This window comes from Tribolium madens, unplaced genomic scaffold (assembly GCF_015345945.1).
Source record: "Tribolium madens isolate multiple individuals breed KSU strain unplaced genomic scaffold, Tmad_KSU_1.1 Scaffold_3;HRSCAF=73;Tcas5.2_LG2, whole genome shotgun sequence".
Classification (NCBI taxonomy): domain Eukaryota; kingdom Metazoa; phylum Arthropoda; class Insecta; order Coleoptera; family Tenebrionidae; genus Tribolium; species Tribolium madens.
The window spans coordinates 4,531,407-4,549,361 of NW_025401006.1; the positions used below are offsets into that span (position 1 = coordinate 4,531,407).

General features: G+C 32.0%; 1 protein-coding gene across 2 annotated transcripts in view; it reads left to right on the forward strand.

Annotated features, from left to right (window-relative positions):
• LOC123007141 (zwei Ig domain protein zig-8) overlaps positions 1-17,955 on the forward strand; it is a 44,265-nt gene that overhangs the window by 22,494 nt on the left and 3,816 nt on the right. For both annotated transcript variants that reach the window (XM_044402227.1, XM_044402228.1), the window contains exons 3-4: positions 12,653-12,863; positions 16,018-16,314. In XM_044402227.1, coding sequence (XP_044258162.1) covers positions 12,653-12,863; positions 16,018-16,314 — 508 coding nt within the window. The remainder of the gene's footprint in view (positions 1-12,652; positions 12,864-16,017; positions 16,315-17,955) is intronic.

The following is a 17,955-nucleotide window of genomic DNA, read 5'->3' on the forward strand; positions in this document are numbered from 1 at the left end:
GTTAGCATGTGGCACGTACAAGATTTTTTCTACGGTTAAAGAGCTAACTGTTTTTTCTAGAAGATGAATTTTAATGTTGTCTGCATTTTCTTAAAAATGTTGATGGATAAGTCTCTTGCCACTCATCAATAATAATTTCTATCAATTTAAATATTTATTCAATGTTTCTAAAAATAAAGGCGAGTGGGTCGAACGTCGTTATCGACTCGCCATAAATTACGATCGTGCGTCATCTTCGAGCAAGTCCTGGATATCTAGAAGTCGTCGGGTTATGTGTAAGTCGTTCCTTTGTATCAATTTGCTGATGTACAAGTTTCACTACTCCATTGTATCATCAAGAGGGATTGTATACCAACTTCCGGCCGTTCAACTCACCTGTCCCTTATTAACAATATCCGGTCGTCCTTTATGAAAATAGCGAGTTATAAACACGTCTCGGAAGCAAACAACAGATTTCATTACCCAAAGAGGTGCTCCATCAAGCAGGTGACGAGTGCTTCCTTACGGTGCGTCCTTCCGCCGTTTTGTTATCCTTCTTGGCCTGCGACACATTTCTGATATTTACTGCTATCTCCCAAATAAACTCCTCGACGATCGTAAATTTTACGACTCATATTACGGCCTAACAAAGATATCGCGAGTTTTACGTGGAGATAACGTTTTTTACCTAATGTTTTTGGTTGAAGGAAAGGAAAAGGTGAGCTCAGGGTGAAAATTCAAAGTTTCAATCGCAAACAATCCAATTGTGAATCACAAACCGAAAATTATTTATCCAAACACTACAAATTCGAGGAAAATGCATTATGTATCAGACACAAAAACTCTCTACCATAAACTTGAATTTTTTTAGTTCAAAGCGTATTTAATGCTCTGCTAAACTAAACAAACAAGCCCATGTTAGTTACAGCTTATTCAAACAAACACGTATAAATATAATCAACTATTAGTTATATTCAAACCAAACGTATGAATAAAGTTTACTAACTGCAAAACAACGCTTCAGTGACGTTGCATTATTTGAATAAACTAATCTAGTAAAAGCATAATTTAGAATGATATGCTTTGCTAAGTGTAAATTCAACTTGCTATTAATTAAATCGCAAACAATATTATGTATTGAAAGAGCATTTTTGATCCATTACTAAATTAGCTTGAAATGTGGGTAGATTTCACTTTTGTCCCTTGACAAATTTAACTCTGGTAAGAGTTGCTGGTAAAAAAGCTTTTATAAGTTAGTGTCACTCGCGACTATGACAAAAAGTTTCCGTCTCTCCAATAATCTTTTTATCAAAGCAATCAAAAGGAAGCGAATAATTAAAACGTTGCCAGGTCGTGAGCATAGGAAATGAGCGCAAATTAACATTGTGTGAAAAATTGTCTTTCGTCGTGAATGAAGTCTAGTGTCTACAGTTCCTGGAAAATTATCTAGAATTCAGCGGTCGGACTTCATTTAGCGAGTTACAAAGAGCAACCTTATTTCTGCCTCACATCCGGCATTCTGCAGGAAATTACAGCCAAAGGCGATGTATAATATCGCTTTTTATTTCGTATCTAAGTTTCGCGAGCCTGTTAACTTCCATTTATAGACGGAGCTACTTCTTAGTTCCCAATTTTCAGCGCGCCTCGAGCATTCACTTTCAGATTTTTCATCAAAAAACCAAAACCGAACGATGATTTTATAACAGCTCGGACGCATCCGTTTCTTTGTTTTGCGGATCGTTTGCTCTCAAAAGGAAACGCTTTCTCATTATCAAAACCTCCCTCACTTCGCTCTCATATCATTAACTAGGGACTTCTTACGACGACTTTCTTCAAAGGACTCACGCTACACTTAAACCTACATTAATAAATCAACATTTAACGATACACCGACTTGATACCACCCCATTGCAAACAAATTTACCAAAACGCACAAATTAGCCCAAAAAAGACAACCATTTTTCTTACCACACAATTTTTCACAGATCTTTAAAAATTTCAAAAATATTAAATACTAATCCAAAAAAAGAAAAATACCAGAGTAGCTTGTTTTTAAAACAGGATGTAGCAACAAACTTTTATTTTTACTTAAATTTTACAATATTAAAAACTCATAAATTTTAAAATTATTGAACATTCTAAAATTATTATCTCAAATTTTCAAACATCGATTTTATTGTGAAATAGTGTTTTCCAACAACAGTCGTTGGCGTTAATTTAATTTTAGTGACGGACTTCGCAATATTTTTATTTTTTACAGCCGCCTAAAATGATTCCACATAAATGTCGCCAACCGTCACAAAATTCTCTAGAAAAAAAAAATTAAAATTTTCTAATATAAAATGATATAAACCGGCAAAATAGAAAAAATAGTATAAAACAATTGTTGCAGAAGGTTCTTCAAGCACTCATTTGTTCCTCAACTCGCCGCTACGCGGCTCGTTTCGGAGTTTCAAATTTGTGCTTGAGATACCTTCTGCAACTTGTACTTTAATATACTATTATTAAAAACAGCAAAAAGTCAAAAAATCTTTAAAAAACCCATTGCTATGTGACATCTTACTTTGACAATACAACTGTTAAATCTTAGCTAAAACACTGTTCTAAAACGGTTGTTTAAATTTATTTCTAAGATTATGCAAAAAAAACTGGACTAGATTAAAAAAATTAAAGAACATGAAATTGAAATATCAGAAAGTTAAAAAATATTCGAAATATTAACAAATAAATATTAACAATTAACAAATCAAAAAAATATTATTAGGACCCGTTTTCTTTGTTGCTACATAGCCATAAAATTAAAAAAAATGTCATGTGCTATTTATTTAATCTTAATTGAATCTTAAAAGATTAGTCTTAAATTTACATCTTTGTAGAACCGTATCTAAATAAAGTTAGTACAAATTTTTTCTTCGAAGAGTGAATATATCTAAATGGTTCTACCCAAGTAATGGTTTTGTTTTTTGATCCACAATCAATATAGTTATTTATTACACAAGACGATAAAAAAATCTATGAGTGAAAAGGTTAAGTTTACGAGTCACGAAGTCACGAGTGGACTTTTTTCACGAGTAGATAAACAATCTTTATCATCGTGTATAATATTTCCTTTTATTTTGTACACACCTACCAGAATTTTTTGTACAAAATAAAGAATATGTATAAACAGTAGATAAAAATTACTTTATTTCACTCGACGATAAAGGGTAGGTACTTTATCTACTGAAATTAGTTGATAAAAGCACTTTTTAACATTGAGTACAAAATATATAAATTAATTAAAATAATTACTAATTTAGTTATTTTTTTAAAGAGAAGGCTTATTGTGTTTAAAAAAAAAAACAAAAAAAAACTCAACTCAAACAACAAAAAGCCATAACATACCATAGCTATGTGATATCTTACCAAAAGATGGCTAAAAGACTCTGTTCTAAAACGATTTTTTAAATTTAAATATTATTTATTCTTCGACACTGTCAAAATTTAGGGTTTTTCTCCCGTGTAAGGAAGTTTTGACAACTGTTTGGCGTTTCTCAATACAAAACTTAAAATTATTTTTAACAGATTTAAAGCAAGTTTCAGCCTTGTTGACTCTAATTCGAAGAATAAAATGTTGTATTCTCATTTACACTCATTTGAGTGTAAATCGGACGCTTTATTCCACCTCGTGGATGGTAAACCACTCGTTACACTCGTAGTTTAAAAATCCACTCGGTCAAATAAAGAGTCCGATTTACACTCAAACTCGTCGAATAAATAACTATTATTTACAATCACTAATGTAATATGCTGATTACTAACCTTTTAAAGGGTGGGAAACACATCATTAAATCTCATGAGAAGTAATAATACTTGGGCGGTAATATGCACGATAGCCAACCTTAAAATTACAAAAATACCGTAATTTTTTTCTTTCAAATTGTCAAGTTACGCATAATATTTCGCTAAATTAGTAGGTTCAATTGCTTTTGTAGCAGTTTCTCTTAATTCTGGGAGAGTACATTGCTCCATTTCGACCACTTTAAATCAAATTTACACATTGTTTCAATATTTTCTTTGACATTTCTAAATGTCAAAAATCAAACGTCATTTGGATGACCTACCACGTTTGGACCTTAACTTTGTTAGAATTTTATTTTACCCAAATTTTTGACTGAAAATAATGTGATTGTGAATAAAATAGCATATAAACCTCGGCTGGCGCCTCTCGATCGTATACATAAGCACTCGGGGTAATGCCATATTTACCACCTCGCTTGTAATATACTATTCTAAGGTTACGCAAAAAAACCTGGTCTGGATTACAAAAGTAAAAAAAATTGAAATTGAAATATCAGTTTTGGTATTTATATCATCATTTAACTTTAGAGACGAATTAATTTTGGAACATGTAAAATTTTGGATTTTGTATAATGTATGATGAATTATGTTTTTAAAGGAATATAAGGCTGCTGGCGAGATTAACTTCATACGGAAGTAAAGAAACGCAAACATTTGTTCGGGGAATGTGTAGCTATTAAATCACTTTCGCTCCGTAAGTTATGGTGGATATTCCCTTCGAGGAGGCCATTTCTTATCCCATACTAGCGTTGCAATACAAATTCATTGTGTCTTTATCTCGCACGATTGGTTTTCGACCTAAAGCAAATCTTAACTGCTACCTTTATTACTGGTCAATTTTTCTATTGAGGATATCTACTCTTATATTAGTAGTTTATACTGTAATAACATAAATACAACAACAAATGTCATGATTTGAAATTACTATGAAATAAATAGATTTAGGGTGAAATATAAAAGTAAACGGCCTCGAACGTCTTCCTTTTAGACGATTAAAATCCTGAAAGGTCATTATATGAAGAGCGTGTGCATTCGATAAGAAATTTTCTTTCTTGCGTGATCAATCAATACCTTATCTATTATTCAATGAGTTGGAAACTACATAATTTCAGTAATATACGAGATAAGTTAAGAAAAGAAAGCGCGAAAAACGCCATTCATAACGAGCTGAAACAATCGTAAATTAACTTGAAATAACTTTTCTCAATTCCTCGGAACTAACAAGTAATTTGATAACGTCAACACAAAATTCCAAGTGCATATTTTGCTCTCGCTGAAAAAATTAAATTCTCCGTGCTCCAACAAAAGAAATAATCAGGTGCGAAGTCTCATTTGGCGAAATGAATGAAACTTTTGTTCAAATTGTGATAAAACGTCTTTTCTTTCACCACTATGTATTATTTATCAAACAAGTTGAAACTTATATGTTTCCAACTTTCACGCGAATTGTTACTGCAAGTCTGGGAATATTGGATCACGGAGTAAATTTAGTGTACCTTAACTAATTTAGTTTATGCAGGACCGAGTCCCTCAAGAATTATTTTAATAACGATCACGTCAGCCTGAAACATGCCTCTGTTGGAAAATTTTCGCACGAAATAAATCACCGCGGCTCCAATATGGAAGCAAGTAACCATACTTTATGCCATATTTGTACATTTTGGCGGCATTAATTTCCATTTGCAACGTTTGAATCGCAAATTTCTTTTGTCTGGAACAAAAGTCATCCGCAATGCAGTCGAAAATCACATTTAGTGCATATTATGCGTCTACCGCAGAAACTTCTCATGAAAATTTAATGCACGGAAATGTTTACCATCACCAAATGTCGACATACCATTATTTAATATGTCATCCTTTGTTGTTTCACAGTTAGACTTGCAAACAAACCTCGAAATAATTTTTCTCTCCCGATTAAAAAGCGGTGATTTATCCCGACTTGCTGAAATTTTCGTACGATTCTTCTGGGACCGCAAACGCGTGTAAATAATTCAGCTCTCAGGACATGAAAAAGCAAACTGCTCTAACTTTTCTGTATTTAATCTTCGATACCAGTCTTGTCTTACTGTTGGCTTTTTCAACAAACTTAATAAAGATAAAAGGAAATATAGCGACTTGAGGAAATTATCTTGTGTTGTTCTTTCGTTCGTAAAGTTATGCTAACAAGGATTAAACTTTGTAATGTTTCCACATGAGGATTACACTCACCAGTGACCCAAAATATTGTCAAACTGATTAAGGCGCTAAATCTTGATTTGTGCAAAGGTTGAGCTTGATGTATAGACAGAAATTTCACAACCAGGATCATTGTTTTACTTCGATAAACGATGGCTAAGATAAATACAACAGTGCATCGTTGAACCAGGTAAATATATAACATCCCAAGAGATTGAACAAAATTGTTTCAGCTCTATCTTCCGATTCTTACTCTGAGTAACTGCCAACGATTTTTCTTGACGCTTTGCTACTCATTTTCAACTCACACAACTGTTTGAAAATTTATTAAAATTATATCGCGTTTATTACACTCCTATGTGGTCTAACTAACATTTATTACATTTATTAAAAGCAAACACGAAAACATCAAACGCAATTAAAAGTAAAATATAATTGTTACGACTGTTTTATTTAAACTTGTTGACTTTAGTTATTCATTAAACAAATAAATTAATAAAAAACTAATATTTAATGAAAGCAAATTTAATTTGTTAAAAGTAAAAATAGTTATTTATTATACAAGATAATATAAAATTTTATTCAATCCTCACTAATTTTGTAGTCAGTTTGGTCGATATTTATAAATGTCAATGTAACATGTTAGCAACTAACAATCACAGATATGCAACAATGGATGTATTTTTTATCATCTAGACGATAAAATTTCATTTTAACATGAAGAAAAGAGTAGATAAAATTCAATTTTAACATAGAGGATTGAATAAATGTTTTTTTTTACATTTAAACACATTATATTTAATAGCGAGTATAAAAGTCTTATGTAAATAATATACTTCGGTATGCAAAGCCTGTATAGTTACATCTTAATTCCCATACAAAGCAGCTCTGTAAAAGAACAACCAAGAAAACACGTTCAATCCAAATACATGCAATTTTGTGACTATCTACAAAATGCAAAATGCCATTCTATGAGTCTAAAAGAGATACAAGACAATAAATTCGCCTCTATCTAGGTAGAGTTTAAAAAAAATTTTAAATTCGTTTGGCCCATTTCTCGAAATCGTATTCCTACCAAACACTGGCAAAGCAGTCACGTTTTAGCTTGAATTTAATTTAAAAAAGCAATTGTACTTAAAACCATCTGTTGTTTTATTTCTCGTTGTAGCAGCAGATTTATTGTACGATCCAAAGACAAAGTTCACGATTCTTTAGCCGGCATCACTAATTTACAATCTGTCGTAAAACGTAATTTTAATCGAAGTAAATTTTCCGAGACGTCTTTATCGCATAATTGGATGTTGCACATAAAATAATACGCTAAACTATGACAGAATTACAGCTCCAACAAAACAATTTCCATATTAAGAAAGTTGGATAAGTTGATGTGGCACTTCTGTTGTTTCATTACCCAAGACATTCTTCCACTATTCCGAAATAATTTGATTTTCAACTTAAGATTGTTCAGTTTGTAAATAATTTTCTCAGGAATAGAGACACGGAAAGTTATAAAATACACTTGGCAAGTTTAGCCGATTATTGACATAAAAATTTGTGCTTAATGTTTAATTGTTTAATTATATTGTTTTGCTTTGTCTGAGCTCAAAGGTGTTAAGCTAAAGCAAATTAATTATCAAAGACAAAGGTCTAGCCGGGCTAAAATTTGAAGAAAACTACTCCACTTTGAAATATTTCAATTGGCTTAACTTTTATGTTGCACTAACCGCCACTATAAACTTAATGGTTTAAGAGAAATCGCTTTAATATAAGGTGAAAAAAGCTTTTATTGCTAAAATTTATGGCGAAAGTCTGATTTAAAGCCCTACATTAAACTTTACATGAACTTTCTGTTTATTACTTTGTTTTCCTGGATGCGGTTATCCCGCGATGTTCAAGAAAATCCCTCGTTAAAGTCACCTAAAAATCATCAATTAGTCGTTCCTCTTTTAAAAATTTGAGTCCAAAGCAATTAGGTCACGTCTTCACTAAGTCGTTAAAATGTTCACGTTGAGAATAATAATTAATGAAAGTTTAGTTAGCTTAAAACATTTAAGTGAACGAAGTTAAACCCTGTCAATTCGTTTAACTTTATCTCCGAGTTTTCCTCTTCCAATTTTTTTATTAAATTTGCAATAATTTGTATCTGGAGGGTACTTGTGGCGAACTACTGCCGTTTCATAGCAGTGCAAACTTTTCCATGAAGTTGAGTGTTAAGAGTCTTTTGTATAACCAGCGAGTTAATAAATTATTCCGCAAAGTTAGTCAACTTGTCTAAAATCTGTTCTTTGTAATTGGAGCATGTGTGTACTCATTACATATTCAGAAGAAAATCTACATTTTAATAAGAGCGAACATAAAATGTAAAAACACCCGGAACGGTCCTGAATATAAAACTGAGACCCCTAAACAAAAGGAGGCAGGTGTTGCTTGTGGCTCACGAATATTAAGCAAACACTTCCCTCCTCACATATAACATTGTGCAATTTGTGACGATAGAACGCGCATTTTATCGCAACCTTTAACGAACGTCAAGGGCTTATCATAAAAGTCGCTTCCCAAATAAACCAAATAAATTAGCAATGCTTCCAGACACCTAAAAGGATTTAAGCACCGAGCTCTAAAATATCGCCGTTCTCTATACACCTCCAAGAAGTCTTCAGCTGCTGCTATTTATTCATGAAATATACCCAGACTTCCGCGAAGATTACGTCGAACGACGTAATTTATACGCAGGCAATACAGGAGTGCCACCCCAAAACTCAACCAACTTCATTCATTGTAACAAAACGTACAAGTTTTTTCTCTAATTAAAAAAACTACATTTGCGAAGAAACATTTAGCAATAATTTCTATATTTTTACAATTAATTATAATTTAGCCACTGAGTTTTCCAGCAAAGCGAGCGCTGTAATTTATAAAATAATTAATATTCTAATAATAAATAAATCACTAGTTTCATGCTTTCTATGATCGTGAAATTTTATATAACGTAATTTAAATTTACACAGCGTAGTGGTAAATTGTAGACTCAACTTTTTTAGTAAGTAATTAATAAATAAATAATAACAATTTTTATGCAATAGTATAATATTCACTTTAAAAAAATATTGTTTTGTTTTGATTACAAATGACAATCAATAAAAAAACTGAGCTTCATCATTAAATAAGTTAATAGAAATATTATATTCTCCTAATACAACTAATTTATTTAATATTTTTCTAATGGTGAATCCGTTAGCCAAATACATACACAGAGTGAAGACAAAATATGGAACCAAGAGTTTTTTTTAATCACTTGCTTCCAGGAAATAATAATTAATAAAAATTAAAGTAATATAAAAAACTGATCGCATCTTGAGAAAAAAAAATTGTTTTGTTTTTCAGTTATGCGATTTTTTTTGTCAATTTATGTATTTTTTTTTTAATTAAATTTAAAGTAGATAGTTGTAATTATTGATAGTTGATAATTGTAATCATAACCTTCATGAGAAAAATGGTTTTATAGTGGGTTGCTATTTAAAAAAATAAAAAATTTTGTAGAACTTAAAAACAAAAAATTATTAAAAAAAAAATTCTTAATAAAAAAATTAAATTTTTATAGTACTTTATCATTCATCAATTAGTTTTTTCAAAAAATAAATAGTTTAAGCAACGAACGTTTGATTTCATACTTTTTATCCACCTGGTATTATTTTTGTCGCTTTATTTGCATACATAAAACAATATTAACTAATAAAAATAATAATAAAATAAATTGCATGCAAAAAAATTAAAAAAGTTTTACTGTCAGGAGTAATTTAAAAATTCAATATTGATTTTTTGTACATTAAGCAGCTGTAATTTTATTAAAGAAAATACTTTTACCCGAAAACTATAATTGCGTACTTTGATAATTAACAAAGATTACCATTACCTTATGGTCGAAACACGTGTCATGTTGAAAACTAAAGTTTGGTGATTTAGAAAAAAAAAGAAGTTTTGATTTATTGAACAACACAAAAATCAACAATTTTACAAAAACTCTGTAATTATAGTATTTTATGTGGGTTAGCAATAAAATACATTGAGTAAAAATGGTGGATGCGCCGGGCAAATCTATTTTTCTGTACTTTATAAAGACATTATTATTTTTAATTCTTTTATAAGCTCGAAGCTATAAATAAAACCGCGGTTTATTTGGTCGTAAATATCTCGTTGTTGGTCTACAATCTTAAAGAAAAAAAAATAAAATTTATAAAAATTGTGCTTTTACGAACCACATGCGAGTAAAGACTGCTGAGTTAACAACTTTACGATCCATTTATAGAATCATGGACAGTAAAAGATGCAAATAAATGTTTCCTTCATTTGAATGGTTTTCATCTCGAATTTTAGGCAAGTTATTTGCGGTTGGTACATGTTTAAGTAAGCAGTTCTAAAGTTGGGTAATTATAACCAATAGTATCGGTAATGGCAAAGAGCAATATTGTTAATTGCACATAATTGGAGCATGACTAGCAGACTGAGCAGGGTTTTAGAATATCATTAGTTCTGGTTGGTAACATAATTTCCGCAGTTTCAGTGGTCCAACTAATTTTGTAAATTAACGGTCAAGTGTTCTTTTCAGTTTTTCTCATATACAATCAATATGTAAATTTTTTGAAACTCTATGAAACTAATTTTCCTCACTTGATGGGATATTGTATTAAACTGAAAGTTATTCGCGCGTAATTTTCAAAAACAGGCTAAGACTCGCCTTGAAACTACCCTCATGATTCGCTAACAGGATTATAATTTTTATTTTTCATTAAAGCTGTGAGAAAACAGCCGGAAATTAGTGCGCATGAAGGAGGAAAATCGATGTTCGCACAAACATCCAGATTTTCACATGCTGTTGTTATCGTGTGGTTTTTACCCGAATTATGAAAATTTCAGCAAAATATATGTGCAAGCGGAAGGAAACTCACGAAATATTATTTCCCAAAAAGTCGCTTGTGACCGAAATAACATTATATTTCCACGTGAATTATTTACATTTTGACATAAATTTGTTTCAGCATTTCCAAATAAAAATCCTTTAATGAAAAAAAAATTTTTTTCCTACTTTTGATTAATTTAACCGCTCGTAAATTAATTACTGAACAGTAAAGCGTCACATTTGATGACCCTCTCTATTAGGACAGTAAACAGAAAGATAACAACAACCTGGGAGGTACTAACGTTCCTGTCGGGGCTTAATTATTATAAATGTGTCTATAAACAGTCAAATCCTATCATAGGGCGTCATTACCTAGTCCAAAAACGTTAACATCGTGTCAAACACAGCCAAATCCCCTCGGATAATAGACTTGTCTTTTGGAGATGTTCTCTCTACGCATTGCCTATCTATAAACTTTTATTACCTCAACTGCTCTCCTCATAAAGCCAAGCTGTTGGCGACAATATATTGCTTCGATTTCGACATGTGTTTTGGAATTGGGGGGCATCATGGCAAAAAATTTGATACGGATTATTGATATGAAAGATATTTTCTAACAAAAGATACAAGAGTTATGTTTGGATTAAATTTGTCTTGATTGGGTCATAAAACACATGCTCTGCAATGCTGATAAGTCGTAAAAGTGTCGTCAAATGTAATCAGGGAGATGATAGCAAAATCGACCTGACAAAGTTGCAAGAAAAATACTCTATTGTTGCCAGTAATTTCCAGTATTTGTTAAACTACAGCCTTTGGAGCTCTGACCACTTTGTGAAACTCATTACAAAGTTCATAAAGTCGATACCCTGAGAGAATTCATAACGAGTTGTGGACAATTCTAGATTATCTAAAGCCGGATAATTGCATAATGTGTTCTCAATAAACTAGTCGTTTTTGAAAATTTTTAATTAAAGTCTGCTTATAGAAGAACTTTCTCGGTTAAACACGCTTCGAGAAAATTTAGTGTGAAATTTCCGTATGTAAGTTTGCAAGTGTTGCTTTTCCTTTTTCCCGAAACAAGTTTTGAGATTAGAATTTAGACCGAGCATGTTTTATTCCTGGGAACGGTTTACCCCTAAATATTATTTATTTATAGCACAAAATCTACACGTAAAACAAACTTTTGGTGAATCACAAAACGTGTAGCTCCTTCGTCAAACTTTCTTAATTTGAATCAAGAATTGGTTCTTTTATAAGCTTTTTGCATTATTAATGGATTAGGAAACTTTTTGCCTTTCCTTTAGCAATTGATTGATATGACTCAAACCGACTTCATTTGTGATATTTTCCGGAAAAACGAAATAAATTAACTAATTTTTCTTCTGTGTTCTAGAATCCATTACGTGGCTATGAAGTTAGCCCGAATAAAAACAAATTATTTTTGCCGCGACGGCAAAAACTTCAGGCTGATTTATCTGTGTTATTTCTTGAATTTCCACCTGAAAACACAACGGAAAAGCTTTATTTTTCTTCTTCGATATACGTTTTGAGATTATCATTGTCTTTCAAAATATCTCATTCTTTTTATCGAAAGCAAAATGTATATAAAGCCAACAAAATAAACATAAGCCCATTAGCAATAATGTATCAAATATTATCTGCTATTCTAAATAAAAATTGGTTTACTCAATTTTTTAAAATTCATTTTGACTGTCTACAAAAGTAAAATATTTTTTTGAAAAACTTTTTTAATTTTTTTAGGTTTCTTGGGTACGCCACCGAGACATCCACCTGCTGACAGTGGGGCGATACACCTACACCTCCGATCAAAGATTTGAGGCGATTCATACTCCCCATACGGAAGAATGGACTTTAAGAATTCGGTATCCTCAACGTAAAGATAGTGGAATATACGAATGTCAAATAAGCACAACACCGCCAATAGGCCATCCAGTTCACCTCACCATTGTCGGTAAGTGAAAGAATTATAAAATTTAGCGTTTGAGATTAAAAAAATAAACAAGAAACTGCCTCAAACAGCGAAATATTAATTTATGTAATCTAATTAAAAGAAGTAGAAGAGAACCTTTACAAGAATTTAGCAGCGGTTTAAATTAAAAGTTACATCGTAAAAGTTTTAATGTACAATTAAAAGTTAGACAAAATTAGGAAGATTGAAAACTTTAATAAACATCTGACTAACTAGTTCTATAAATTGCGCTTCTAATGTTTTGAAAAACTTTGAAAGAATCTGATGGTAATTAAATTTCTTACGAGAACAGATTAGGCTTGTTATTACAATTACGAGATGTTCCAAGATATTAATTTTAAACAAACGTTTTGCAACAGCAATTTACTTTTTCAGGTTTTAGAAAAAGTTTCCTGAAATTATGTAAACAGTTGATATACATTAAATCTGCAATTCAACAACACAAATCCAAACTACTGATACTCAAAGTTTGGGAGCACATATTAATTCATAAATAATGTATTATTCTAGCAAATCTATTATTTAGAAAGGTATTGTGTAAATATTTATGAAAAGGAACAACAGTGAAACACTGTTGATAAAAATCTAATCGATTACAACAATGTCTAACAACTAAAACTAATTTATTTATTACCAATCTAGATAAAATCAAAAATGGTGGATGCGCCGGGCTCGTGTTTTAAAGACAAATATTAAATTACGGGTTTAATTTATCATTCGTGTATGAGATCCGAACAAAGACAAATACAGCAGAAAACATCAAAATTGGTACTTCTTTGTGTTTCATTTAAGAATATTATTTTATGTACATTTACATAAAAAAGAAGACGTGCCTTTAAGCGTTTCTTATTATATTGAAAAGCTTTTTTTCCCATTATGGCTCATATCTTTTGAAACTATGGGGCGTGAGCTTTGTAAAATTTAGAGCCAATTCAAAATTTTTGAAAGGAAAGGTTTTATTATACTTCGGCAATAAAAGAAAGATTAGAGGAATAATAAAACGAGGATTTAATCCAATTAAATATACGTATTAGTTTTTATATAAACAAGTTCAAGTAAATGGAAATATTTCTCTCACATTTATTTCGTAATAGAGTTTGGGAAAAAAACGATATAAATCTTCGTTTCGTGGATAAAGTGAGGCGAGAAAATGTGGAAAAAAGTCAATAATATGCTTTAAAGAAATTGTAAAGGATTTCGGAGAATCCTAAACTTTCCCTTTTGAAAGCGCAAAAAATGTCTCGTGTTGTAAAACGCCATAAAGTTTAGTAAAACAATTTAAATCCGGATAATTCTCGTCTAGTTTACATTTTACTTAAGAAGTTTTCAAGTGAAATGTTTTATTCAAGTTTGAAGTGTCGCTCAGAAGTGTGGTACATGCATCAGTGCATGCAAAATGAAGAAGATTTTAAGCACTCGAGTACAACTTAGAGATCCATAAATAAAATATAGGCACTTTAAAAAAGGCATAAAATTCAAATCAGCTTTGTCGAGTTCAAATGTTTAAGTTTTACTTTCATTCCACAAGAGATCTTTATTAGATGGTAATAAAAGTGTAACGCATTTTCCTTGAAACGTAAAAGCGCTTTCTAGCTCGTACGTATCTGGAATAAAGTATGAATAAAAGATCAAATAACTGGCGAGGTGTCTCCGCGTAATGAAGGCGTCGTTTTTGACAAACAACCTTCATTAGTCTGTTTAAACGCTGACTGGCCATCTGCATTATCCCTTCGGAAAAAATCGCCTCAAAGGGCATAGATAGACATGCTCTATTATTGTGTATTCAGGTCGCGCCCTCTGTACCGTCATCAAGACTCCGTAACGAATCGGGCTGAGCCAGGAGCCCTCCGAGGGCGCTCTCCGCATGCGAAAGAGCAGAAGGTCTCATTAATTCAACGCGGTTAAGACGACAGCTAGAGGTTATCGCATTAAAGCGACCACGCCGTATAATGACTTGGTCAAACTGTGATCTCAGACGTGACAATCTTCGGCATATGCCACTACAAACCGACTGAATTCGGCACGCCCTCAAAAAAAAACATATAATTCGTTTAAAAGGGCCTCGAGTGATTTCTCCATTCACGTTTAACTTATTTGGATTTTTCCCAATGGTTCGGAATAGCCTCAGGCCGGGTTTTTTGGTGTTTGAAGTCTTGAACATTTTAAAGCAACTGAAAAACATTTTGTGAAAAAATTCATATTTCATGATCTAAAATACGGTTTTTAATTGAAAGCAACGGATTTTGTTTTGCAAAATAAATTCAATAAAGACGTAAAATAGGCCAGTTTAGCCATCTCTGAAATGTTGACGACACTGTTACTGGGTGTAAACAACAACTAGCCATCAATGGTAAATAATAATTTCCGTCACAAAATATCAACCATAAAATGGATATTTTGCTGGAGAAAATTGCAAATTGCGCAAAACTACAATTAGTATTTGGTTCTTTTATTTCAAACCTAGTGCAACTAAATAAGTTGTTAGAAAAATTCTCCTTTGATGTTTCAAACATTAGCGAGTTTTGATAAATGTTACAAAAAAGTTGTTTCGCAATTCGTTGGGGTTCTGTAATCTGGCTAATGTAAAAAGAGCAAAATAAGGGTTGTAAAATCTTGTTAGATGTTTTTTAACTTTGTCCTTTCGTGTCGGTAAACATGTGTTTCCTCCCTATTTTCCCTCAAATAAAGCAATTCCATTACATGCGCCATTCTCGATTTGGTTTGGCCATAAAAGAATAAATTAGATGCTAATTCTGGTATGAAAGTGTCGTTAAAAAGTCGGTTTCTCGTAATTTTTCCGAAGACAATTTCAGTTTGCTGCCATAATCATTAAAACTGGCAAAACATAAATGTACCAACTTTTGTATCTCTCTCATGTCCGCAATTTGAGATGCTAAAGACGTTAACCGTTAAAAACGGTAATCTCGACATGTCTCCTCTGAACTTCTGCCTCATTTAATTCCAAGTTTTTTAGAGTATGATTGCACATGAAGTCTTTTGTTTGTACGCAAGGGCGAAGAATTCTTCGATCGAAGCAATTTATTTAATAGACTTGATTGTATCAATCAATAAGGTGCAAAAAATTGCCGACATTAACAAATTTAGCGAGAAAATTAATTAGCTGTTTTTGTTTCAGAACCCAATACGGAGATTCTGGGAGGTCCCGACTTGTTTATCAACATGGGTTCGACAATAAACTTAACTTGTTTGGTACGTTTCGCTCCAGAGCCCCCACCCAGTATGTTATGGGCACACAATGCTCAAGTTATCAACTTTGACTCTCCCAGGGGTGGTATTAGCCTTGTCACTGAAAAGGGACAAGTCACAACAAGCCGACTACTTATCCAGAAGGCCGTACAGAGTGATTCTGGACTCTACACGTGTACACCGTCCAACGCTAACACCGCCAGTGTTCGAGTGCACATCCTCAATGGTAATTCATTTTTGTAATACCCTTTCTACCCGCAAGAACGACAGAATATAGTATCATTCTTTATTAATACCTTATATTATCAAAAATGTTGTAACTAAAAGCTTGCTTTTGCCATTACGTCCAAAAAAAAATGTTACTGTAGGTAATCCCCTTCTGAGGATTTTGTACGTCGCTAACATAAAACGAAATAAATTTTATAAAATAGTCTCTCCGATAAAAATAAATCCAAACGAAAATCCTTCTAGCATCATCAATATTACAGTGTACACAAAATTATATTTTCCATCAGAATCGCACAGTTACATCATCCGATTTATTTCTAGAATATTGCAAATTATCACTTCAATGTCCGAAAATAGTTATTTCTGTTACAAGTGCTACCTAAAATACACTAATCGTTGCTGTTTTCTAATTGGAAATAGCAAATAAATGCGCAATTTTTTTAATGCTCCTAGAAACACATTCATCTTTCATTATGTATGATTAAGTTCAGGAAAAATAAAAAATAAAACATAGTAGAGTCCTCTCAAAGCAAGAACAGCGCACATCTACAGAATGTCCCTGGATTTAGTTTACGAGAGGAAAAAAAAATCTTTGATTTTACTCCAAAACTGCAAAGAAAAACAACATTTTTTGCTTCACCTGAAACGAGCAAATCTGTAATTAAAACTTTATTATTCTAACTCAGTAGAAAGAAATGTTTATTTGTGCTATAGTTGTCAAATAAATAAAACCGCACCGCAAGTCGAAGAAAAGAAAAAAATTAACTTTTCTTTTCACTGAATTAGAATAATGAAGTTTTAAGCACGGATTTTTTCGTTCTAATATTTTTTTTTTCCTGTTGTAAACGTAATCCGGGGACATACTGTATAAATTTACGTTCACCCGAGTCCACTTTCAAATTTAAGGGATGGTTTAGTTTCAGTGGCGTAGCTTACGCGTATATACGAAGTATATAAGATTGTAAAATATTTAAGGAGGTAATAGTATGAGTCCGCAAGATAACGGTTTCGGAGATATCGAATGTGAAAATTTTTAGAATTTTTTTTGTTTTAACAGATTGCAAATAAATGTTTCAAAAAACGAATCATTTTTGATATCTCCGAAACCGTTAGTTTGAGGACCCATGTCTATTAGGACTTTTTTGTTTGTTTTTGTTCATATTATAACCTCCTAAAATGTTTTACAATCTTATTTTAACACCCTGTATAAGAATGGACGTGACAAAAATGCTACAAAATACCGTGCGATCATTTAAATAATAAATTAGAGCAAGCTGTGGATTTTGAATCAGGTTGGCACTACTAATGTTGACACTTTGATTTGAAATTTGAATTGTCAAAGTGGCATTTCAAAATGTTTCAATTAGAGCATAAAATTTTTCTTACTGAGAGTTATTTGAAACACGCCGAACGGCAACAGAATGGTGAATGGATGTATTCTGTAGATCATTGCCTTAATGATTTTCAAAATGCTTTCCCCAATTTTCCTATGGATTATCAAAAATTGGTCCATCAAATTTATTTATGTGTCGCAAAATTTCGTTTTGTTGGGACTGTTGGACGAAAAACCGGTAGCGGAGCGCCCAAAAAAAGAACTCCTGAGATTGTGGAAGATGTTGCAGCAAGAATGGAACAGTCT